Source organism: Ptychodera flava, chromosome 7 (genome assembly GCF_041260155.1).
Source record: "Ptychodera flava strain L36383 chromosome 7, AS_Pfla_20210202, whole genome shotgun sequence".
NCBI classification, from domain to species: domain Eukaryota; kingdom Metazoa; phylum Hemichordata; class Enteropneusta; family Ptychoderidae; genus Ptychodera; species Ptychodera flava.
This window is the reverse complement of record NC_091934.1, coordinates 2,800,276-2,821,877: the sequence shown is the minus strand read 5'-3', so window position 1 is coordinate 2,821,877 and position 21,602 is coordinate 2,800,276. Positions and strand designations below refer to the sequence as shown.

The 21,602-nt window shown below is 35.6% G+C and overlaps 1 protein-coding gene across 3 annotated transcripts in view; it reads left to right on the top strand.

The window, feature by feature from the left end:
• The window catches only part of LOC139136568 (arf-GAP with coiled-coil, ANK repeat and PH domain-containing protein 2-like), a 78,803-nt gene extending 75,543 nt beyond the window's left edge, over nt 1–3,260 (top strand). For all 3 annotated transcript variants that reach the window (XM_070704309.1, XM_070704308.1, XM_070704310.1), the window contains 2 exons: nt 2,606–2,667; nt 2,821–3,260. In XM_070704309.1, coding sequence (XP_070560410.1) covers nt 2,606–2,667; nt 2,821–2,827 — 69 coding nt within the window. In that variant the 3' untranslated portion in view covers nt 2,828–3,260. The remainder of the gene's footprint in view (nt 1–2,605; nt 2,668–2,820) is intronic.
• The last annotated feature ends 18,342 nt before the right edge of the window (nt 3,261–21,602 follow it).

The window sequence follows — 21,602 nt, the reverse complement described above, 5'->3', positions numbered from 1 at the left end:
TGTTGTGTACATGTACATGGTTAGTCCAATCATTGTTATGTACATGTACACGGTTAGTCCAATCATTGTTGTGTACATGTACATGGTTAGTCCAATCATTGTTGTGTACATGTACATGGTTAGTCCAATCATTGTTGTGTACATGTACACGGTTAGTCCAATCATGTTGTGTACATGTACATGGTTAGTCCAATCATTGTTGTGTACATGTACATGGTTAGTCCAATCATTGTTGTGTACATGTACATGGTTAGTCCAATCATTGTTGTGTACATGAACATGGTTAGTCCAATCATTGTTTGTTCCGTATGAAATAATACTGTCAAATGTAATACTGACTGCCAAAACCATACTCTCATTGACTGTGCAGTGTGGAAATGATTATTTCACGGATGCGATTGTTTTGCCATGCAATTACAGTTTGAGCTTATGTGTAATACAGTATCATGCAGGAATGACGTAAAGTCTAATATTGGCTTGTTGGTCAGTAGCTGTAGACCAGGTATCTTTCTGGCATGCTCTTAGTAATTTAAAAATATTTCCACAAGATTACATTTGATTCAAATAAAGGAAATATCTTTACAATGCCAGTAAGGTCATATTCACCTGTATTAAATCTAGTCATGCTGTTTTAATTGGTCTGGAATTTCTTGTATGGAGCGTTTATTGTAAGGGACAAAGCAGGCAATGTGACCATACTATATGGTATCTGAGTGAGTTGGTTTGTTGTGAACTGAAGGCAATGAAATGATCCCCTCTAGGTTTCTCTGTGTGGTGTGGGTGTGTAACATTGATGTACAGAATGTATTTCAGTAACAACAATCTTGCCAACTGCTGTCACCAATAGAGATCATAACTAAATGGTTTTGATAAACTACATTCTAGTTGAAGGAAACTAAATAATGGTGAGGAATTCAACTCTGTCAAGTGAGCAATGTACTGGTTAGTCATCAGCTACAGCTACAATGTGTAGTCCAATGGTGATGCTACACGATTGTCAACTTTGGATCAATTTCATAATTCTACTGTAAATTAGAGTTCAAGTTTATTAGAGTGTGCTACGTCAATAGTGATTTTGATCATGGTTGTTTCCTTGATGTGGTCTCAAGTTCCTCCAACCTGTGTCAGAAACACTTCACTATGGCAACCCCCTTGTAGAAAGCTTGTGTTTGCTATCGTCTGACCCATTTATCATTTTTACCCTCCAATCAACCTGTCATTGCCACCCTGTGACCCACCCATCTATTTTATCTTCCAACCAACCAACAAACCTATCATTGCCACCCTTTGACCCACCCATCTATTTATCCTTCACCCAACCAACCAACCAACCCCCAACCTATCATTGCCACCCTGTGACCCACCCATCTATTTTACCCTCCGACCAACCTGTCGTTGCCACCCTGTGACCCACCCATCTATTTTACCCTCCAACCAACCTGTCATTGCCACCCTGTGACCCACCCATCTATTTTACCCTCCAACCAACCTGTCATTGCCACCCTGTGACCCACCCATCTATTTTACCCTCCAACCAACCTGTCATTGCCAACCTGTGACACACCCATCTATTTTACCCTCCAACCAACCTGTCGTTGCCACCCTGTGACCCACCCATCTATTTTACCCTCCGACCAACCAACCAACCAACCTGTCATTGCCACCCTGTGATCCACTCATTGATTTTATTTTACCCTTTGACCTCTTTCCACCTTGCCACCTTTTGTATCATTCATCTGTCTGTGCTACCTATTGACCTACCCGTCTCTTCTACCCTCCAACTGATCTGTCTTTGCTGCCCTCCCTCTAACCCAACCATCCTACCCTGTGATGAACTGTCGGTCAATTTTTCTACCCTCCATGAATAACGAAGCAAACTAAAAATCCATCCTTTCATGAGACGCTATATCCTAAATAATTATATGGAAAATAAATCATAATCATATTTAAGATCTTTCAGTAAGGAACTTCTGAATAGCTGTCAACTTCCTTGGTGTTAACAAAGGTATTCTCTGTGTCACCTGTACAGTATTTTACTCCATATGACACATGGCATTGACACTGAAATACTTTTTATGTTAATTCATACACCTTTCACTTTTACAGAGGAGATGGACATTTCAACATCATTCCAAGCGTTGTTTTCTAAATGACCATGTATCGTCTGCACAATGGCTGCCAAGCAAACACTGCTAAATACTGATAAAAACTCCGATAAAATTTTCCAAATTCAGCAAAGATTGCATCAACAGAGTCAGCATCTTGTTACTCTTTGAATTTGGGTTAAAAATGTTGCGATGTCCCTCAGTGTACAAATGTACTTTGAAGCAGAATACTGCAATATGTGTTGATACAGAGCCACCGTAATCAGCTCAAAGCAGTGCTAATAATGTTCCAAGCATAGTCAGACACCGACTTATCTGTCTCAATCCTTGTTGACAGTTGATAAATTTTATTAGAGTTGTCATCAGTGTTTGATGGTGTAGGCTTGTCAGCAGTTGTAATTTTCTATCAGACATTGATAACAACACTTATTGCAAGACACTGCACAGTGTAGATTACATGTACATACCGGTATATGATTTCAATATCATTTCATTTTCAGACTGAGACTGGCCAGGCTTCACGAAGACATGAGGAAAAGCGAAGGGCTGTTTTCAAGTTCAGGTGAATATTTCATATCTCTTATTTTATCTGTTGTCTAAATATCTCTACAATCAGTGGGTTAACTCTTCAAGTATGTTGCTGATATTACTGTACTTTGTGTGAACAGACAAAAGAACATGATATCAAGTAATATTTTGTTTGATCTTTTTGTAGGAGATGAGACTTTTCAAGATGTCTTCAAAGATTTCACAGAAATGGCTTCAAATGAACCAGAAAAACTCAACAGGAAAAGTATGTACGATGACCAAAGCTGATTCATTAATGGACAGTTACTCAGTAGTACATTTATACTCTCAAAATGCTGAAATTCCATTTAAGTGTTATTTTGCAAATTTTTAAAGCATTTGACATCTTTTAGTCTGCAACTCCTTTCAGTTCGTAATATTGATGCATGATGGACATATAGTCCGTATACACAGGGTGTAAACGATGAAAACATACTTAAGATATTTTGCTTTCTGATAGTCCTCTTAAAATATTTCTATATGTGTGTTGTTGTCAGTATCAATATCAAAAAATCATTGATATGAATACTTTTGCTGTAATTAAGCCATCTGAATGGCACCATCTGAATGGCACCATCTGAATGGTGCCTTCTGAATGGCACCATCTGAATGGCACCATCTGAATGGCACCATCTGAATGGCACCATCTGAATGGCACCATCTGAATGGCACCATCTGAATGGTGCCTATGGTCTGTATGCTAAAACAGGATACATTCTTCAAGCCCAAAAGGCCAGAATATTTTGTTAAATAAATGGAAAAATTTATTTGCATGTACATTGTTATATAGGATGTGTTAAGAAATCACTTGGCCACTACAAAACTGATGGATTAATTGTTTGCAAAAATAGTTGTCTTTGTATTTTCTGGGTGCGTTGAAATCAGTGTAGTAAAGTCTGCTTGAATATGATATTCAGAATGAGTCAGGATACTTCCAGGTATCATGTGTTGAGAGCATGCTTTTTGATGGCCAGTGTCTGTGTGTCTTTGTAGGTCATCAAAGAGTCACAATTGTAGCAGTAGTCCCTTTATACATTTCAAGTACCTTGAAATCGTTTTTGTCTTGTTCACAACTTAAATCATGGTTAAAAATAGTAAATTTCAGTATCAAACGTGTGTTTTGAGAATTTTGAAAGAATTTTGAAAGTTGTGCATTATCAGATTTGTCCAGGTGCCGTAGAACTGTCTGTGTAAACAATAAAATGTTAGGGTCAGTATGCCACATTGCGTCTATGTTCATTTACAAACATATTTCTCATATTTATAATAAACATATTTTAGTGTCATCCAAAACTTAAAATATTACTGAAGATGCTGTTTTGCACCAAAAATTTTGGAATTTTAAACATAGTGAATAAGAATGTAATATTGTACAAATACCAACAAATGTTTGACCTGTATTACTATGAAGTGATAATTTCACTTTATGCCTTGGCTTCCACGATGACTTACTTGTTTCATCATAAAAATTATTAGCTTCAAGAAATTTATATCAAAACGTTTAACTCTGATTTTAAGCAGTTTCTTGACAAAGTCAGTGATAATTACTGACTGTGTCCATAGATGTGTCACAGTGTTTGCATCAGTTGTTTGTTTTCAAGCATAGTAGCATATGCAGTAGAATGGTGTATTGTACAGCCTAGTTTATCAAACGTTCCATGCATGGCATTCATTAACAAACAATGAAATTTATTGATGAAGAATGACTTGTTTACACAAATGAATGTTAGCAAAGGCGTTTCTTAGAATGGATTCTAGAAATCTGTCGCAGCATTTACTTATTAGATTCATGCAGTTTCTACAAATTTGAGTAGAAGGAAAACATTGGAGACAGCTCAACACAACATTAAAGATATGACTGCCGTACTGTTTACACTTTTATTTCAATATTGTAAATCTTCATATATAATGAGATGTGACATTATTTAGAAAGATAAAGTGTGCTTTAATTGCCGAGTCTGAAAAAAATGATAATGACAATTCAGAGAAGAGGTTTGTACTCTGAACATCTCATGTATTACATGCACAATTATAGTATTTTGATAATTTAACAAGAGAGAAGTATTTACAACATATTCATTTTCAGCTCTGCATTGTACTGATGTTTTTCAAAGGTGCCATATAACTGCTGTAAATTATCATGTATACTCATGAAGTCAGTAATATCACAGTTCTGTCAGTCACGTAAGATATCTTGTCAAAAGACATCTCGTCAAATAATGTTTGGTTAAAAACCTAACATATCAGGCATATCGCAGGTATTGCCAAGGATTGTGAATTGAATAAATAATCAATTCTTATAGCCTCAGGAGCAAATTGACAGTACATCAATGCCATTTTATAATAGCAAGGATGTACTAGACCCATGATGGCGTCGTACTCTGTAGACCTATGATGTCATCATACTCTGTAGACCTATGATGGCGTCATACTCTGTAGACCTATGATGATGTCATACTCTGTAGACCTATGATGTCATCATACTCTGTAGATCTATGATGTCATCATACTCTGTAGACCTATGATGGCGTCATACTCTGTAGACCTATGATGGCATCATACTCTGTAGACCTATGATGTCATCATACTCTGTAGACCTATGATGTCATCATGCTCTGTAGATCTATGATGTCATCATACTCTGTAGATCTATGATGGCGTCATACTCTGTAGACCTATGATGTCATCATACTCTGTAGACCTATGATGTCATCATACTCTGTAGACCTATGATGGCGTCATACTCTGTAGACCTATGATGGCATCATATTCTGTAGACCTAAGATTCCTCCATACTCTCAAATCAAGCTGCATATTGCAAAGATGTTGAACATTTAATGCTTTGTTTACATCCTGTGCAAAGAGGAAAAAGGCTTACCATTGAAAGTACCAAAGATTGTAGAACAAAGAAGTAAGCCATGTTTTTAGCTACAAGTGAAAAAAACACAGGGAGATAGATCTGTCTGTCCATGTCTCCTTGCAAAATCATTTCTCAGACACAATTGAAATGTTTCAGTCAATAATGGTTTTATGACTGTATCTGACAATGTACACTCATTTGCATGTCAGTTTGTTTCATGAGACGATCCAAATTGCCATCAGTCAGCCATTTTTTGTGGCAATTCTCATTTATTTTCATCCAGCTTATGTTCTCTACTGTCTGATACTTAAACTAGCTTGAAACTGTGTTCACAGTTTGCACAAAGACAAAATACTTTGTATTCATATTTATATACCTGCCTATTTGTTTTGCAATACCATCCAATAGTCTGCCTTATACTGTAGTCATGAATATTTTCACTCTTGTCGCCATCAAGTAGATGTGACACATAACACTGTAGGATGATTTCTTTCATGAAGTAAGAATATGTCCGCCAGGTAATAGAGTATGTTTCTAGAGTCAGTTCATTGCTATTTGTGTTTCATGTCCCATCCGTTTCTTCAAAAGCTCCATTCAAATCAAATACTTCCAGTTATCAGAGCAACTGTGTCACCGATCATGAAGTGGTTGTGTAATTTTGTATTTAAATGGTAAACTGAAAAATTTATTTTTTTGTGGGAATTAAGACTTTGAAATAATTGAACTATTTGTTGATGAAGAGCACAGAGGACAGGGAGCATATGCAAATCTACAATTCCAGAAATGTTACTGAGCTAATCCGGTCATCACGGATACAAACAATCACCATCAATGCAAGCAGGGCCTCCTTTAGCTTCACTAGATTTCTCCATTTGGTTCCACAGCATTCCTGTCAGTTGTATTGTATGTGTTTCATGTACAAGGGTCATAGTTCAATAGGCTAGTTAGCACTTATTCATCAACTCAGTCAATCATGGTAGTTGTCAACTCCTTGACCTTTCATATGTATCCATAGCGACACATAGAAATGTAGTGTAATGAGTGATGCTTCAGTGATGGATCCATGAGTCAAGGCTGCTAGTACATAAATACAGACTGTTGTAAGTTGAATAGAAAATACAGTTATACTGTTCAGTTACAATGTATCACAAGGCATTCCTGTCTCAATATTGGCAAGACTTGTGTGGAAAATGAAAGACTGTTCTATCATTTCTGTAGTGGTAGTTTTAAAAGGTGATGTGTCTGATGATGTGAAGAACTCTTGAAGCAACTGATTGTTATGAAAGTTTGAGATGTCAACGGTTAGGTTGTTGACATAACCAACAAGGTGAACATAACAAGACTAGCAAAAGTTTGATGAACTCATTGAAAATTATTACAACACTGTCAGGTATCATGATGTCACGGTAATTTATTCAAGACAAGCAGTTGTTTTTTTTAATCTGGTGATGAAAACTAGAATTGACAGTTTGAATTTTAGAATTTTAGAACTCTGAATTTATATTCTTTTTGGAAAACTGTTGGTCCAGTAGAAGGTAGTGTGCCTGTAAATATGAATGTGCCATTGCTAAGTCTGTCAAATGTTAGTATGTCTTTGCTTAACCACCGTACCATGGTGGATTCAAATGGTGTGGATGATTTCATGTATCGTTGTTTATTTGACATTGTATGGCGTCACTCTGGATCATTCTAGCTTTCACAATTTCTGTGAGTTGACTTTCTTGGACGACATCACCCTGTTCAAAAGAACTAGTGCAGCAGTTTTTCACTTGGCCTCCAAGTACTGCCTCATATTTGTCAAATGTCCATCCACTGTCACAGTTAATTGTTTTCAAATCATATGAAGTTTGCAGCCAGCAATCGCACTCCTGTATCGGTGAAATACTTGATGTATTTGTTTTTTACATCATTGGTGATTGTAAATGCCAGGAAAAGTATAACCAGTTTGTCTTCCTTTCCAATTTTACATCCGTCTTTGAAATAAAGTACTTAGTGCATCATTGTATAAATTATATAAATTATGATAGGTCTACCGTCATGATTAGGATAATCTTTGGCATATCACTGATTCAGATGGATTGATTCAGTAGCAAATCACTGGTTTAGACAGAATGATTTGGTAACCTTGCATATACTCTGCCAATCAACTCCAACCTCAACAACATGACTGGTAGTACTATGTAGGTTTATTGTCATAGTTTCATGGGAACATTGTGCCACCAAGAATGGATATTGTACCACCTAGAATTGGTATTGTACCACCTAGAATGGATATTGTACCACCTAGAATGGGTATTATACCACCTAGAATTGATATTGTACCACCTAGAATGGGTATTGTACCACCTAGAATGGGTATTGTACCACCTAGAATGGATATTGTACCACCTAGAGTGGATATTGTACCACCTAGAATGGGTATTGTACCACCTAGAATGGGTATTGTACCACCTAGAATGGGTATTGTAGGCTGAAACATGGAAACTGGTGTAACCTCATTGAAATAATCATCAAGTCTGTTGACATGATAACACAGTGTCTTTGTAGTGCAATTGGTGAAATAATTATGGCAGTATGCTGTCAACTCAACTGTACCATATGATTGGTTACAACAAGATTTTATTATAGAACAGGAACAGACACTCAGAACTGTGCCTTCAGTCACAGTTAGGGTCAGAGATGGCAGAGCTACCAATCACAACAAAATATTTCTGTTGAGTTATAATTGTCTTGTAGGGAATTTTATGAAATGTCCAAAATATTTCATTTTGTAAAAATACTCATGTTTATTCAGCAGACAAATTATTGTAAGTGTTGCAATTATTTACTATAAGCTGTAATAGGCTGAAAGTTCTTTTACAATAAAATTTTGACAAGGTACCTCAGAATGCACAGCTTTTTAACAAAGTCATTGTATTTTGTTCATTTCACATGTACATTAAAAGATTCTCTGTATCGTTAATGATGTTTGTGTTTAATTGTGTGTGAATCCCACTATCTAATATTGGTCAAGTTCACTACACCAAATACAACTGCCCCTTGTAATAACAGACTTGCAGATCTGTTTCTCTAGAGGGCGCTCCATGGGAAAGCCAGTGACAGTCATCAATCAATGTTTTTGATATGCAGAACATCATCACACAAATTGCTGATGTGTTTGCCGTAATATTTGTTCAAATTTGTAGAAATTTTACATCTGTTAATTTTAGAAACAGTTTTCAATTTTCAACTATAGTGCTTGTCTGACAGCTTTCAAACTTGGTATTGTAAGTAAGATTCTTGGGAGCTCATTCAATATTACAGAAGTGATCTTTGGATGGCATTTTTCTGAACCACTTAATGGAATGTTTTCAAAGGTGGTATGTAGGCTTTTAGGGATAACCTCATTCAAAATTGTCTAAATGATGATGAAATTAGTATATATGTAAAATTTGTTCAATTGATTCTCTAATTTCTGTGAAAACATTTTCTTTGAAAGCAATGTTTTTACATACACAGGCATATTGGGTGTGTATCTTGGTTCAAGATTCTGTTATAAGAGACCAAAAAACAGTATTACACTGATTGAGAAACTGGAAATGCATTTCATTTAATATTGGGAGCTGTCTATAATGCAAGAACATGCTGAGAAGATTGTTTAATTTTCAAAATTTCATACCCCATCATGCAGGAAGTAATATGAGCCATTTCATTTCCACATGCCATTCTGCAGACAAATCTTGAACATGTTAAAACACCTGATTTTCAATTTGCATAATGTGAACGTCAATTTGCCCAATTATCTCTATTATTTGCTACCCCCCCCCCCAACTTATAGATAACCTGTGGACACAAATGATTTAATAAGTTTACAAAGCCAACTGAAGTTGTACCCGTCAATATTGGAAAACTCCCAAAATCAGTGTGCATGGTAATTTTTAAAACTGTGCGGACATTTTATCATATCAATTCATTCTCAACTAAACAAGGTAAAAAAATACCAAGTATGTCAAATATGTCTGTACAAGCCATCCACATGTATTTTCAAGCAATGAATACCTGCACTATGGGACTGTGAAGGAATATGTTAACTTCTTGTCGACGAGATGACTTAATACAGAGGATATGGTGATGAAGATAATAATGCTGACTGTAGGGGTCATTGGCAGCCGCACTGTTCATATCTATTGGTTTGTTGAATGATTACTGCATTGGTAAGTAGGTCCTTACTTTCCTGTTTTATTTAAAATTTAAGAAAGCAAAGGAGTATAAGAGACTCAGTGCTACAAATTAACTATTTTATTTGCCAACCAGCTCATTTTCAACATCATCGTTTAATGGTACAGAAAACATGCCAGGAATAATCTGACAGATAAAGGATTTTAAAAATCTAGGGGGGGGTCATAATTTTTACCTTCTCGTGTCTATTTATAGACAGAGAAGGTATTAGAGTTGAAAACCAGTATGCTGCTGTCAAGTACTTCCGTCTGTCAAGACTTCCGTCTGTCAAGATCCGTTGACGTCATGCCATCGTGATGGGTCATATCATAAACTGGTGGGGGTGTTCATGGCTCAGGTTGAGGTGTGGGAGAACGATTTTGAGCTATGACAAAAATGAAAAGGACTTGGCTGCATAGCCACAGTGTTAAGCCTTTCTCCAAGGTTTCTTAGTTGACTACAATCTATTACAGACTACTGAGCTGACGTTAGGGGTACTCACTTTGTGTTTGCTCACTCTGTGAGCGCTAGTGTTTGGTACTGAGTTGCGTGGATATCCCCTCATGGCCTCACGTGATCTGCAGAGATGATCATATGCCTCCGAATCCGAGTCTGGAAACTGTCATTGTGTAAACCTGTGGGCATTTTCCTTGCATTTTTTCTCATTTAATTTTGCAAAATATCGGCGAGTACCTCAATATTTCAAGATAACCTTTCTCCCAATCGTTTCCTGGAGTTTCAGAGTCATATGAACGAAAATGAGTGAAAGTTTTAGACAGGAAAATCGGACGTCGGCCATGTTCAATGTTTACAGGTACAATCAGAAGTTTAGGTGGAAGAATTAACCAACAAACACTATTCATGATGCCCGCCCTCTAGAGGCAGACCCTCCTATATGAAGTACCACATTTAATGCTTGTGGATAGCTTGACTACACAATGGAGCAATTAAACTTTTAGAAAATGACAAACTGAATAAGAAGGTATTCAGAAAATGTCAAATACTGTGGAAAAATGCGCAAATATTCAATATAAACAGGTTAACTGACTGGTCAGCTATAAAAAACAATGAAAATGTTTATGATCAAAAGTTTTTGAGATGCGCACATTTTAACAAATACAGAAATTATTAACATTATAAATATAAGACCAAACTATTTTTCAGGGATGGGACAGGTTGGAAATGAGGGGTGAGAGACAAACTAGGCACTCCTATTGCTGCATGTGGATGCAGCCACACCATTTCATTTACAGCATACTTATTCACTGTGTTGTGTTCAAGTTCCATATTGTACTGACTGTCATACAAGGATAACATAAGCAAATCAAATGAAATTAGAAAAGGATCAATGCTGTTGTGTGGATTTTGCTGAACATGGCTGATTTTAATATTTCGTCCTATATATTTGGTATCCAGCAAAGGCATATTTTGATGTAAAGTCAAAATTAACACTACATTGCTGACAATATATTTTTACCGTTTCTGCATGAACTTTTCTTTTTTAAATTATAGTATATTAGTACTTCAAACAGATTAACAGTTATCGTGATGTCAACCCATAATTTTACATCACAAAGACTGTAATTCTGCCAATTTTTTTTGTTTTTCAGTCATTTTATAAATTTTGCACTGCACAAGATGATTGAACAAATTGCAATGTTTGAATTTGTAAACTCAAAGAATAAAAATCCTTTGGTCACAGATTAAATTATTTTTTAAAAAGAAATTTACTCTTAAACACTTTTAGCATATATTCTTTACACGGTCATGTATTTCAAGGAAAATATGCCTATTAAAAACAGTATTTCTTCACTTTCAATTTTTTTTCAATACTATGACAATTATCAGCCATGAGGTTATACAAACACAAGACCAGATAAGCCTTTTTCATCATTTTCACAGGACTCTTGGAAAATCCATTAAAAACAGTTAAAAGTGACTTAAAATGATCACTTGGTATACATTTAATTTACAGATGCCAGGTTGTGTATTTCACATGCACTCAGGTCAGTAAGGAAGTGCGTCATTACGGTAGAGTTGACTTTTCAGATCCTCAGATTCAGATCCTCAGATCCTCAGATTCAGATCCTCAGATCTCGGACCTCAATCCTTTAACTTCAGACGCAGATTCATAATTAAAATTTCACAATTTTCAAAGTTTGATGTAATATACTCATAAATAAAATATAATTTAGATTTGAAAAGGCTTTAGAAATTATTTTATTTCTATCTTGAATCTTGAACTAAAAAGTGCGCAATGATCCACTTGTTATGTCATCACGTGAACGTTCCCTCATAGACATAAACACACCCGTGCGCTATCGAACGATCAAGACCGCGACGATCATGTAAATGCTAGCTATCGACAGTCCGTATTTTACCATCGTTCATAATATTTATGGCGAGGGAATATAACTAGTCCTGTTGGAGGCCAGTGACCCTGGGCTAAATCAGAATTCAGGGGTCGGAAGAAGCAAGTTAGCTAATCTGTAGATCCGTGTTCGTTGAAACTTGTTAAGCGAAAACGTTTATGTAGACTTTTTTGTTTTCATAACTGCCTTTTTCATGTCATATTCAAATTATTACTTTAAATATTGCAATCATACTGTTAATACGGGTATTGTAAAAGGCTTGTGAATTCGAATCTGCATCTGAAGTTATAGGATCTGAAGTCTGAGATCTGAGGATCTGAATCTGAGGATCTGAATCTGAGGATCTGAAAAGTCAACTCTACCCGTCATTACTATTTTGGAGTGTGAATTCTTATTTCTGAATTATTTAACTTTTTCCCACATTGAACTATCTTTAGGCAGTTTATACTGTAGCTTAGAATTTTTTTGATTGATGTATTTAATCATCTTTTAGGTTCTTTGGGTCCATATCCCACCTCATGCCCCTACATCATCAACTATTTACCAACAACTCCATGCCAACAACCAATTACCTGACCTGGCCACACATTAGAGAAGGTACAGCGTCATTGACGGTTTTTTTAGCTCTGCTGTCAGTGATACAGAGCTTATCAAGTAGGCTGATTTGCCATCATCATCGTCAATGTCGTCCGTCTGTCCGTCATCCATCAGCAATTGCCTTTTTTGATATTACACGTCTGATTGCATTGAAATTTGATACTTAGGGTGACCTCAGATATATTCAAATCATGGTGTAAGTTGTATTTTTAAGGCAATTTTTTGTCATTTTTGGTCAAAAAATCTTTAAAAATTTCAAAACCACCTGTCAATAGCTTTGATATTGGTATATAGGGCCCTAGGAATGACATATTTCAGATTTGTATAAATTGTGCAGAAATATGCAAATTTGTAGTTTTAAGGCAATTTTTGTCATTTTTGGTCAAAAATTTATTTCACCAAAACTGCTTGTCTGACAGCTTTGATATTTGGTATACAGGTTCAAAGGAATAAGCAAAATGTGATATATTCAAATTATGATGAAATCTGCAATTTTGTTTTTTAGGGTCAATTTTTTACATTTTACTCAAAAAATTTGATTCCCAAAAACCTACTCGTCTGATAGCTTTGATTGACATGTTCTTAGGAATGATCTAAATGTGATATGTTTAAATTATAATGAAATCTGTAATTATGTAATTTTGCAGCTATTTTAGCCATTTTTTGTCTGGCCACTAAAATGAGCCATAAAAGATTTCCACCTTCATCAACACATGTGTCACATGTGTTATTTTCTACATAACACAATGGTGCTATATTGGCCGCTAGGTCGCTTGTTCGCTTACCCTGACCACGGTCCCTCTGGGCGTGTCCTGACCATAAAGTTCAAAGTGTTAGCAACATGCATACCTCTACGCAAGGAAACAAAGTTTCCTATCCGTCCACAAAAGTCAAATAAGTACGCTCATAAATAAATGAATGACCAACTCACCGATGTAATTTTTTTCATATCTTGACTTAAACTATATTCAAAGATCACGTAGACATATGCTACATCTAAGAAAAAAAAGAATTCCCTCGTTGCCAAATAAAGAAACAAGAAATAGAAAAATCATTAATCCAATAGGTTAAACATACAAACAAACAAATCAATAAATGAATAATAGAATCACTCTCGAATCATCCAGTTTGTTTTTCAGAGAGCGAATGATTCAAGTATTGTACAGGGTGCATAGATTCCCTCGTTCCTTTCCATATTTATACAATGTTATGTGAAGTGAGATCAAATAAATGTCTATGGGAGGTACATCCATAATGGAAGGTGTCACATTTATAAAAGAAACAAGATACATGTACTTTTCAGTGGTACACTACACATGGTAGTTCATATTTTTAACGTAGAAAATGAGGAACAGTGGCAAAATGTAACTTTGGCCCGCAAAAATTTCAATAAAAATCACCAAAAGTTACATTTAATGTTGAAGATACTTGTCTATAAATGGGTTTATAAATAAATCTTTCGAATAAAATGCCGTTGGGAGTATGAAAGTACCCCCCTTGTGTATTCTTTGATTATCCCTTGAAGGAATGCTGTTCACACTTGGCCGACAAAAGGCTTTACACGGCTTGTTTCAGGGAAACTTTGACCGTTACGCGAAAAACAGTCAGAAAACCCGTTTTCTAAGTTTACTACGATTTCAAGACTTCAAAACACGTAAAAACATTATTGTTTCATTTGTAGTGTCATATAATATCTATCAGAATGACATTTTCAGAAGTTGAAGCTGCATGTTGACGAAAAATGACGAAAATGTGGTCAATTTTTTTGAAAAATACTCCTTGCTCAGCTGTCGTTGGTGGCGCCCAAGCCTGCTTGCATAAATCAGGGAAAAGCTGTAAGCTGTACACCGGGGAGGGGAGAAGTGGTTAAAAGTCAAACATTGATTTTCGAGACAGCAACCGCAAGAGATTTAAACTATCGATGATTTGACTTATTTAAAAACTGATGGAACACAAGAAAATCAAGGACAGTTTGTAATTAGCCTACGGAGCGGAAAACCTAACGAGATTATTGGGGAGGGCATTGTGGAAAATTCTAGAACAGTGTTAAGAGTTTGAAAATATGAAAACTATTGGTATCAAAATAGTTGAAAGGACTGAAAGATTACTGTTTGATTATTAAGTAATAGAGGGCAATTTATCTACTTCAATTATTTCTGAATACAGTTGACGGGGGTCGAGTTGATGATGTTTCACCCACATGATGCATGATGACGATGAGGATGATGATGATCGTTGTTGATAATGATGATGATGATGATGGTGGTGGTGGCGATTGTGGTGGTGGTGGTGGTGGTGGTAGTGTGGGTAGGTGGTGGTTGTAGTTGTGGTAGTTCAAATGAACAAATCGTAACTTCTTACAAACCGTAAATGTGAATGCTTAAATTGGATGAATTGTGTTTTTCAAGCGACTATCTTCTGCAGCTTTCCAAAGTGAAAGCCGAGAATCTTTCATGATCGGTCTTACTTACAGTTATACTTCAAATATGTGAAGCGTAACAGTCGTCGTTTGACAAGAATGTAGATCTTGGAAACTAGAAGCCTCTCAGGTATGTTAATGCATGGGCATAGGTTTACATACATGCAAAATCAGTTTGAACATACTTTTCAATCAGACCTGGTCAGAAAATTGTGAAAATTGCCAAAAATATGTTTCGCATTTGATTAAGTTGAAATTTATCATAATATATTACCTAAGTCAGGTCACGTGACCATAATCTGTTATTTTCCCGCCAAAATTGTATATTGCATATAACTGAATATTCCAACCGCTAAACATCAAAATATTTAAAATATTATTACCAATTAATGTAAAATGGGATAGGAGCTTGTGTTAAAACTAGTGGCAGATGCAAAATTATTGAATTTGAATATTATTCTTCACAAAAAACAACAAATACAATATTTTGACGTTTTACATGAATATTTTGAATATCAGAAAGAAGTATAGATAGAGTTTCATGAGTGCCATGTATTTTTGAAAGAATATGATAGATGTTTTTTCCAAAAGTGCAAAGAAAATCAAGAAAATTTAACGGTTTACGGTTGGAATATTAAGATTAATAAAGACGTAAATTTTGGCAGGAAAATATCCGATTTGGTCACGTGACTCAACTCGTCAAGATTTAGGTAGACATTTTTTGAAGAATTTAATAATTCCAATAATTAAGCCAAATATCAATCAAATCTGGTGGTTTTTATAGATAATTGATCATTTTCTTACTTTTGGGCTTGATGGGTACAAACACCCATGCATTAACTTACTTGAGCTGCCGGCAATCTTCATTTTCGAAGCTTTGTGGGTTTTCCGACATGTAAGGAACAGCGGGAGAAAAACTAGTTTTAGCGGTTCATTGAAGACACGTTGTCGCTATCCGTAAGTCAACAAAGCGAGAAACTTCGCAGAAAGTTTGAGAAAGAAGACTGGCCCACATTAAATACTGTACACTGTTCGGTCAGTAAATATCGGGAAACTAGAAAAAGATTACTGTTCGATGAGTAGTGATTGTGTGATGGTTCGGTTTCCATTATTTCTGAATATAATTAGCGGAAATTGAGTAGGTGTCCTCTACAGGATACATAATGGCGATGATGATGATGATGATGATGATGATGATGATGATGATGATGATGAGATAGTGACGCTGGGGTTGGTAGCAGTCACGGTGAAAAAGGCTAGCTTCGTAGTTCCTAAGTTTCTATATTTAGGAATACTGATTCTCGCTGGTGTGTCCGTTCCGGTTTTATGTGTACAACAAAATACCGAATCCTCGACATTTTAAACTGTGTGATAGAATCAAGAACAACCCGAGTATGATGGTGTTATCCCGACTGAAAACTATTATCTTACAATTAACCTGAAATATTTCACGTTGTGTTAACTGTTTCCTTGTCAATTTAAAGTTTCCAGGAGGTTTTAACATTCCGAATTTAACCTTCAAATATTAAAAAATACAACAGGCTGCGCAAATTACTTTGCGCTTGTGTCAAGTAATCCACGTGTCTCAGCCACTGCCCGTTTTGCACTCCCAAATTTGAATATTGAAACATGCCAGATGCCCATAGGATAAAACGTGAACATAAATGATTGGAGGATACTTTTTGTTTCTGGTCTTATCATTAGCATTTTGTTTCGGTAATGTTGAGTTTGTTGCGGTCGGAAGGGTTGGTTAATATCCCTTGCAAGCATGGATATCGTTTCGATTCGCATGATGATAAAAGAGAAACACACACGTGAGGTTTGAAGAAATTGCAAACGAAAGTAATCTGGCAGACATTCGCTATGGCAGCTAGAGTACGAAAACCCCCCAGCCCACAGTCAAGCACGAATCCGTTTCTGCACATTGCAGTTTCCGTTGATATCAGTAACGTGAGTGCCACAGAGTGGAACTTTTCACTATGCTAATATAGTCTATAGTTATATGTCGAAGTCTGTTTTGGGAAAAATACATACGAAACACTTTACCGGTTGGCGTGCGGTATCTATGCCACTTATTTTACGGTCGTCTTGACAAAGACATAAATTTCGTAGCCGACAAGGACCCAGTCCGACACACAAGTTGACAAGTCGTCGATGGCATGGTGAAATGTGCACACGACATGTGGCAGGTGGTTTGGGTTTCAGACACTAGGCAATTCAAACAACACGAAGAAAGTCTGTGCAGATACCGCACCGTAGATGTGACTCAGTTTGCATTTTGTACAGCCAATGTTAGAAATTGTCCGGTATATTACCATTGATATTGACAAAGAAAGTAAAACTATCAAAAACAAAGAAACGAAATGTTGAAAATAATATATTATAACGGCATGCAAAAATGACGGGGCACAACGATGTGTTCTTGCTCTTTTCAAGAATTGAATCTGCATTCCATCGGAGGGAACATTTTTAGAGAACCTTGGACCAGAAGCCATGGGAAAGTCCAATTTTCAAGTCTTCGAGAGAAATTTGTAAGGACTATTACAGGTCTCGTGTGGTTAAGGGACTCCGTGCGCACGTGCAGGTATCGACGGACAACGTTAAAAACACCAACTCAAGACAAGGTACGATTAATAATATCTTCATATTAAAATACGTATTGCTTTGTGATAGGTGACACCACATGCCGACTCGTATTTTGACATGAAAATAGTTCCACTCCTTTTCTTGTCTGAACTCAAATCAGATTAAAACTAATACCATCCGGATCAGCAAGTGGAAAAGAAGTTTTGAATACGTGGCATAAAATGGCCAATAAATAGGAGGCCCATGGTCAGTATCAAGAAAACGCTGCATAGTAATATTGATAAAGACATGGCACATTTCTTCTGTATATTTATTACGTACATTTATTGAAAAACACCACGAATAATGTCGAATATCAATAATTTTGTAATTAATACAAAATTTACTGGTCCGGGAAAAGAAAAGTTGGCCACTTTACAAGTCTCGTCTGATTCAGAAATCTCCGTGCGTTAGTGCAGGTGTTCATACGTCACTCTTAATCTGTATCTCGTTTAGGGAGCCGTCATTATTCACGGCTTGGGCGGGGTCGGAGGAATCTACATTAAAAACTCGGAAATTTCGAGTAACCCTCCTGCCAAGTATGATGAATTTGAGAAACCCCCTTTAACTCTGAAATTTCGACTGACACCCCCAACTTTAGAAAAATTAAATATCAATACATGTATGTATTCGTATAATTTAGGTATACAGCAATTAAAGATCTTTCAAATCCTGGTTTACCCTGCTAGCTTATCATTAGTTGCCTCATGACGGTGAAAAAGGTGTAACCAACAAGATGAAATTCAAAGTCGCAACAAAATGTGGACATGAAAGCTTACCCTATCAGCAGTATCAAACCGTACAGTATTTGTTAATTTTGATGTTAATATGTCATTACGCTATGGTTTAATGTCAAAATGGATTTTAATTATACTGGTTTTTAACGTTTCACGTGTATCATCAACAGTAAAAATAAAGATCCACAATGGAATTTACACATACCGTACTTTGGGGTCATTATTGTTCGGTTTCATGAAATGAATATTTATCGTTCTGTTTAAGTATTTATTGACTTTATAGGTTACAAGAGAAAAATATACGATTCAAATAATCATTTACATGCATAGAATGAATTTTATTTATTAACGGTATCAAACTTTGTTTCTGCAATATTGTGTTTATCAAGCTATTGCCAAACCTTTGTTTAAGAGGACAGAGAAAATAACAAGATAAAAGAAAACGAAAAACTATTGTAGAGATTAAATTTACATTTGATTGAAATATACAAAGAGTCTCTATCGCTGAGGCATTTTTGGACCATGAAATTTTTTTTCCGATAAGATTGGTTCGTTATCGAGGCAGTCCACCGTTTTGTATACTTTGTAGAATTAGTTTTCGTTACAAATTTTCCTCAATAATCAGTATTCTATAGAATAGAGAGTAGATGTTTTATCGGGAAATGCTGAAAAATCACTCATTTAGAGAGGATAATGAATATACTTGGTGTAGGTATGTATCATATTGTACCATGTTTTTATAAAATTGTAAAAAGTACCATGTTTAATCTATAGTACTTTTCATTTTCTATTTTGTATCATTTCATAACTGTACTAAATGTTTCAGTAAATTCCCCAAAAAATTTCGAGTTGCCCACTTCCTCTCCACATGTTGAGCAAACTCTGTAGCCATCAATTTTTTGAGTAACCCGGTCCCCTCTGATTCCTCCGACCCCCATAGGCTGTAAATAATGACAGCTCCCTTGGTAAGGCTAGACTGATTAATGCACAATACCCTCCATTGTGCGCAGTCTCAGTTTAGGGCAATGTATACAGCCAATGTAGATCAAAGTCTAAAGTTTTTAAAGTGACATTTCGGGCTTTTTTACCTCTGTGATTCATTTCAAAGTGATAGCATATTCACAAAATGTCAGTGCGGAATAATGTCTCTTTGATCTTTGATATGAAAATACAACCACATTTACATGGCAACTAATTTCTTGCATGTGAACCGCCATTAGCAGATTTTACTGTCTCTTATTTTGATAAGGAGACATGCTTGCAATGAAGATTATTGCGTACTCTTGGGTAATTAAGGACTTGTCATCATTATATTTGGAGCTAACAGTCAAAAGCTGTTTTTGTTGATAATAACAGATGTTTTCAAGATAGTCACAGAAAGGGAAAAAAGAGACATTATTGTGGAAATCAACTTTTCAAGATAAATTTCCAAATATCCAAATTTTATGTAATTGCATATTTTATTCTGAGAAATTTAGAGGTGAAATAAGAAAAAATATTATAGCTTATTTTATTATTCGTATAAATGAGTGAAGCAAACATATTGTTCCGTTATTGTTTGTTTTATATGAAAACTTCAAAAAGGGGATAATATTATCACAAACCCGAACCTTTCGAAGTTACGACATACTCATTGAGTCAAAGGTAACAAAATTGAGCATTGCGTACCGATCTACCTTGTTGTACGTTGTCGATGAATCGAACTACGATGACACAGAAAATTCAAATAGTGATGGTTTTTAACAATAAACAGTTAAATATAAATTTCATGCAGTAAAATTTCAACAAAGGCTACATGTAATTGTTAATCTAGCACTGCATATATTACTTACATTGCCATTAAAATTTCCGCTCATTGAAGTATAATACATTTAAATTCAAATCTCCATTTGCATATATCATTGTTGTATAAACTTGGAATAAAGTAAACACAAACAATCTCGTCATTGCCACTTTCTCTGACTTGGACAGAAAACGAGTAAATCGACATTGTTTGGAAACCGGAAGTGATTTTCATCTTCTTCCACTATTAGGACCTTTCATTCACGGAGAAAAATGCTCCCATAATGCAACATATTTCCGAAAAATTGGCACCAATCAATGAGATCGAATAGTTTATCTCGCCATCTACACGTTATTCAAAACAAATAAAAACTGTTGTCTTTTGATCCTCTGTTTTGCAAAGTGATTACTTCAGGTTGCGGTTTCCAATCCGATAGGGAAAATTACTCAATGTCACTACTGTCACCACGTGTCGTTCTCAATCTCTGGTTCTCTGCTTTTTATCAACTGATGTAGATACATTTCCGGTTTGATAAATCTTAGAATAAAGTAAGGTTTTTCAGTTGAAAAAGGTTCATGAATACTTAAAAGCGGAATCTCAACTTGTATTCATACCACTATGCCTGTTCAGGTGAAAATCATGTTTTTCACAGCATTAGAAATGTTGTATCAGGATAGAACTCTTAAAAAGAAGAAGAATGCAATTTATTTGATGAAAATCGGATTTACCAATTTTGAAGATACGGATTTTTAAAAAATTAAATTTTCAGCATTAATTTGGAAGGAACACGATTGGAACTAATTTGGGATAATTGGATTTTCATATTTTGCAAATTTCTCGAAAGTGTTAGGTGCCATATAGCTGAATGTCTCAATATCGCAAATTACTCATAAAAACAAGTGTGTAATGTAAAAGGAAAAGCAGATGAGATAACATTTGTATATTAAATCGACATTACTTCACCATCCAATTATCCCAAATTAGTTCCAATCGTGTTAAGGGTCTTTGTCATTATTAACCATTGTTGTATAGGAAAGACAATGGCACCAATTTAGACAAAGAAAATTGGTTAAATGCTTGTAACTTTGCAATTTCATGACCGATTTGCATCAAATTTTCAACAAATGTTGTACTAAGTGAGACCAATTGTCCAAAGTTATCTATACTTTTGCATATCCACAAACACGTTGCCATGGAACCATGATATTTTATCAAACATTATTTCAAAACAGGGTGGTTGCAACTTTTGCGTTCGCTCCAAACATCGGAAAATTAGTTTTAAATGAACTACTGATAGTTAGTCATTATATTTAGAGGCCACAATACTGGATCAAATTGTT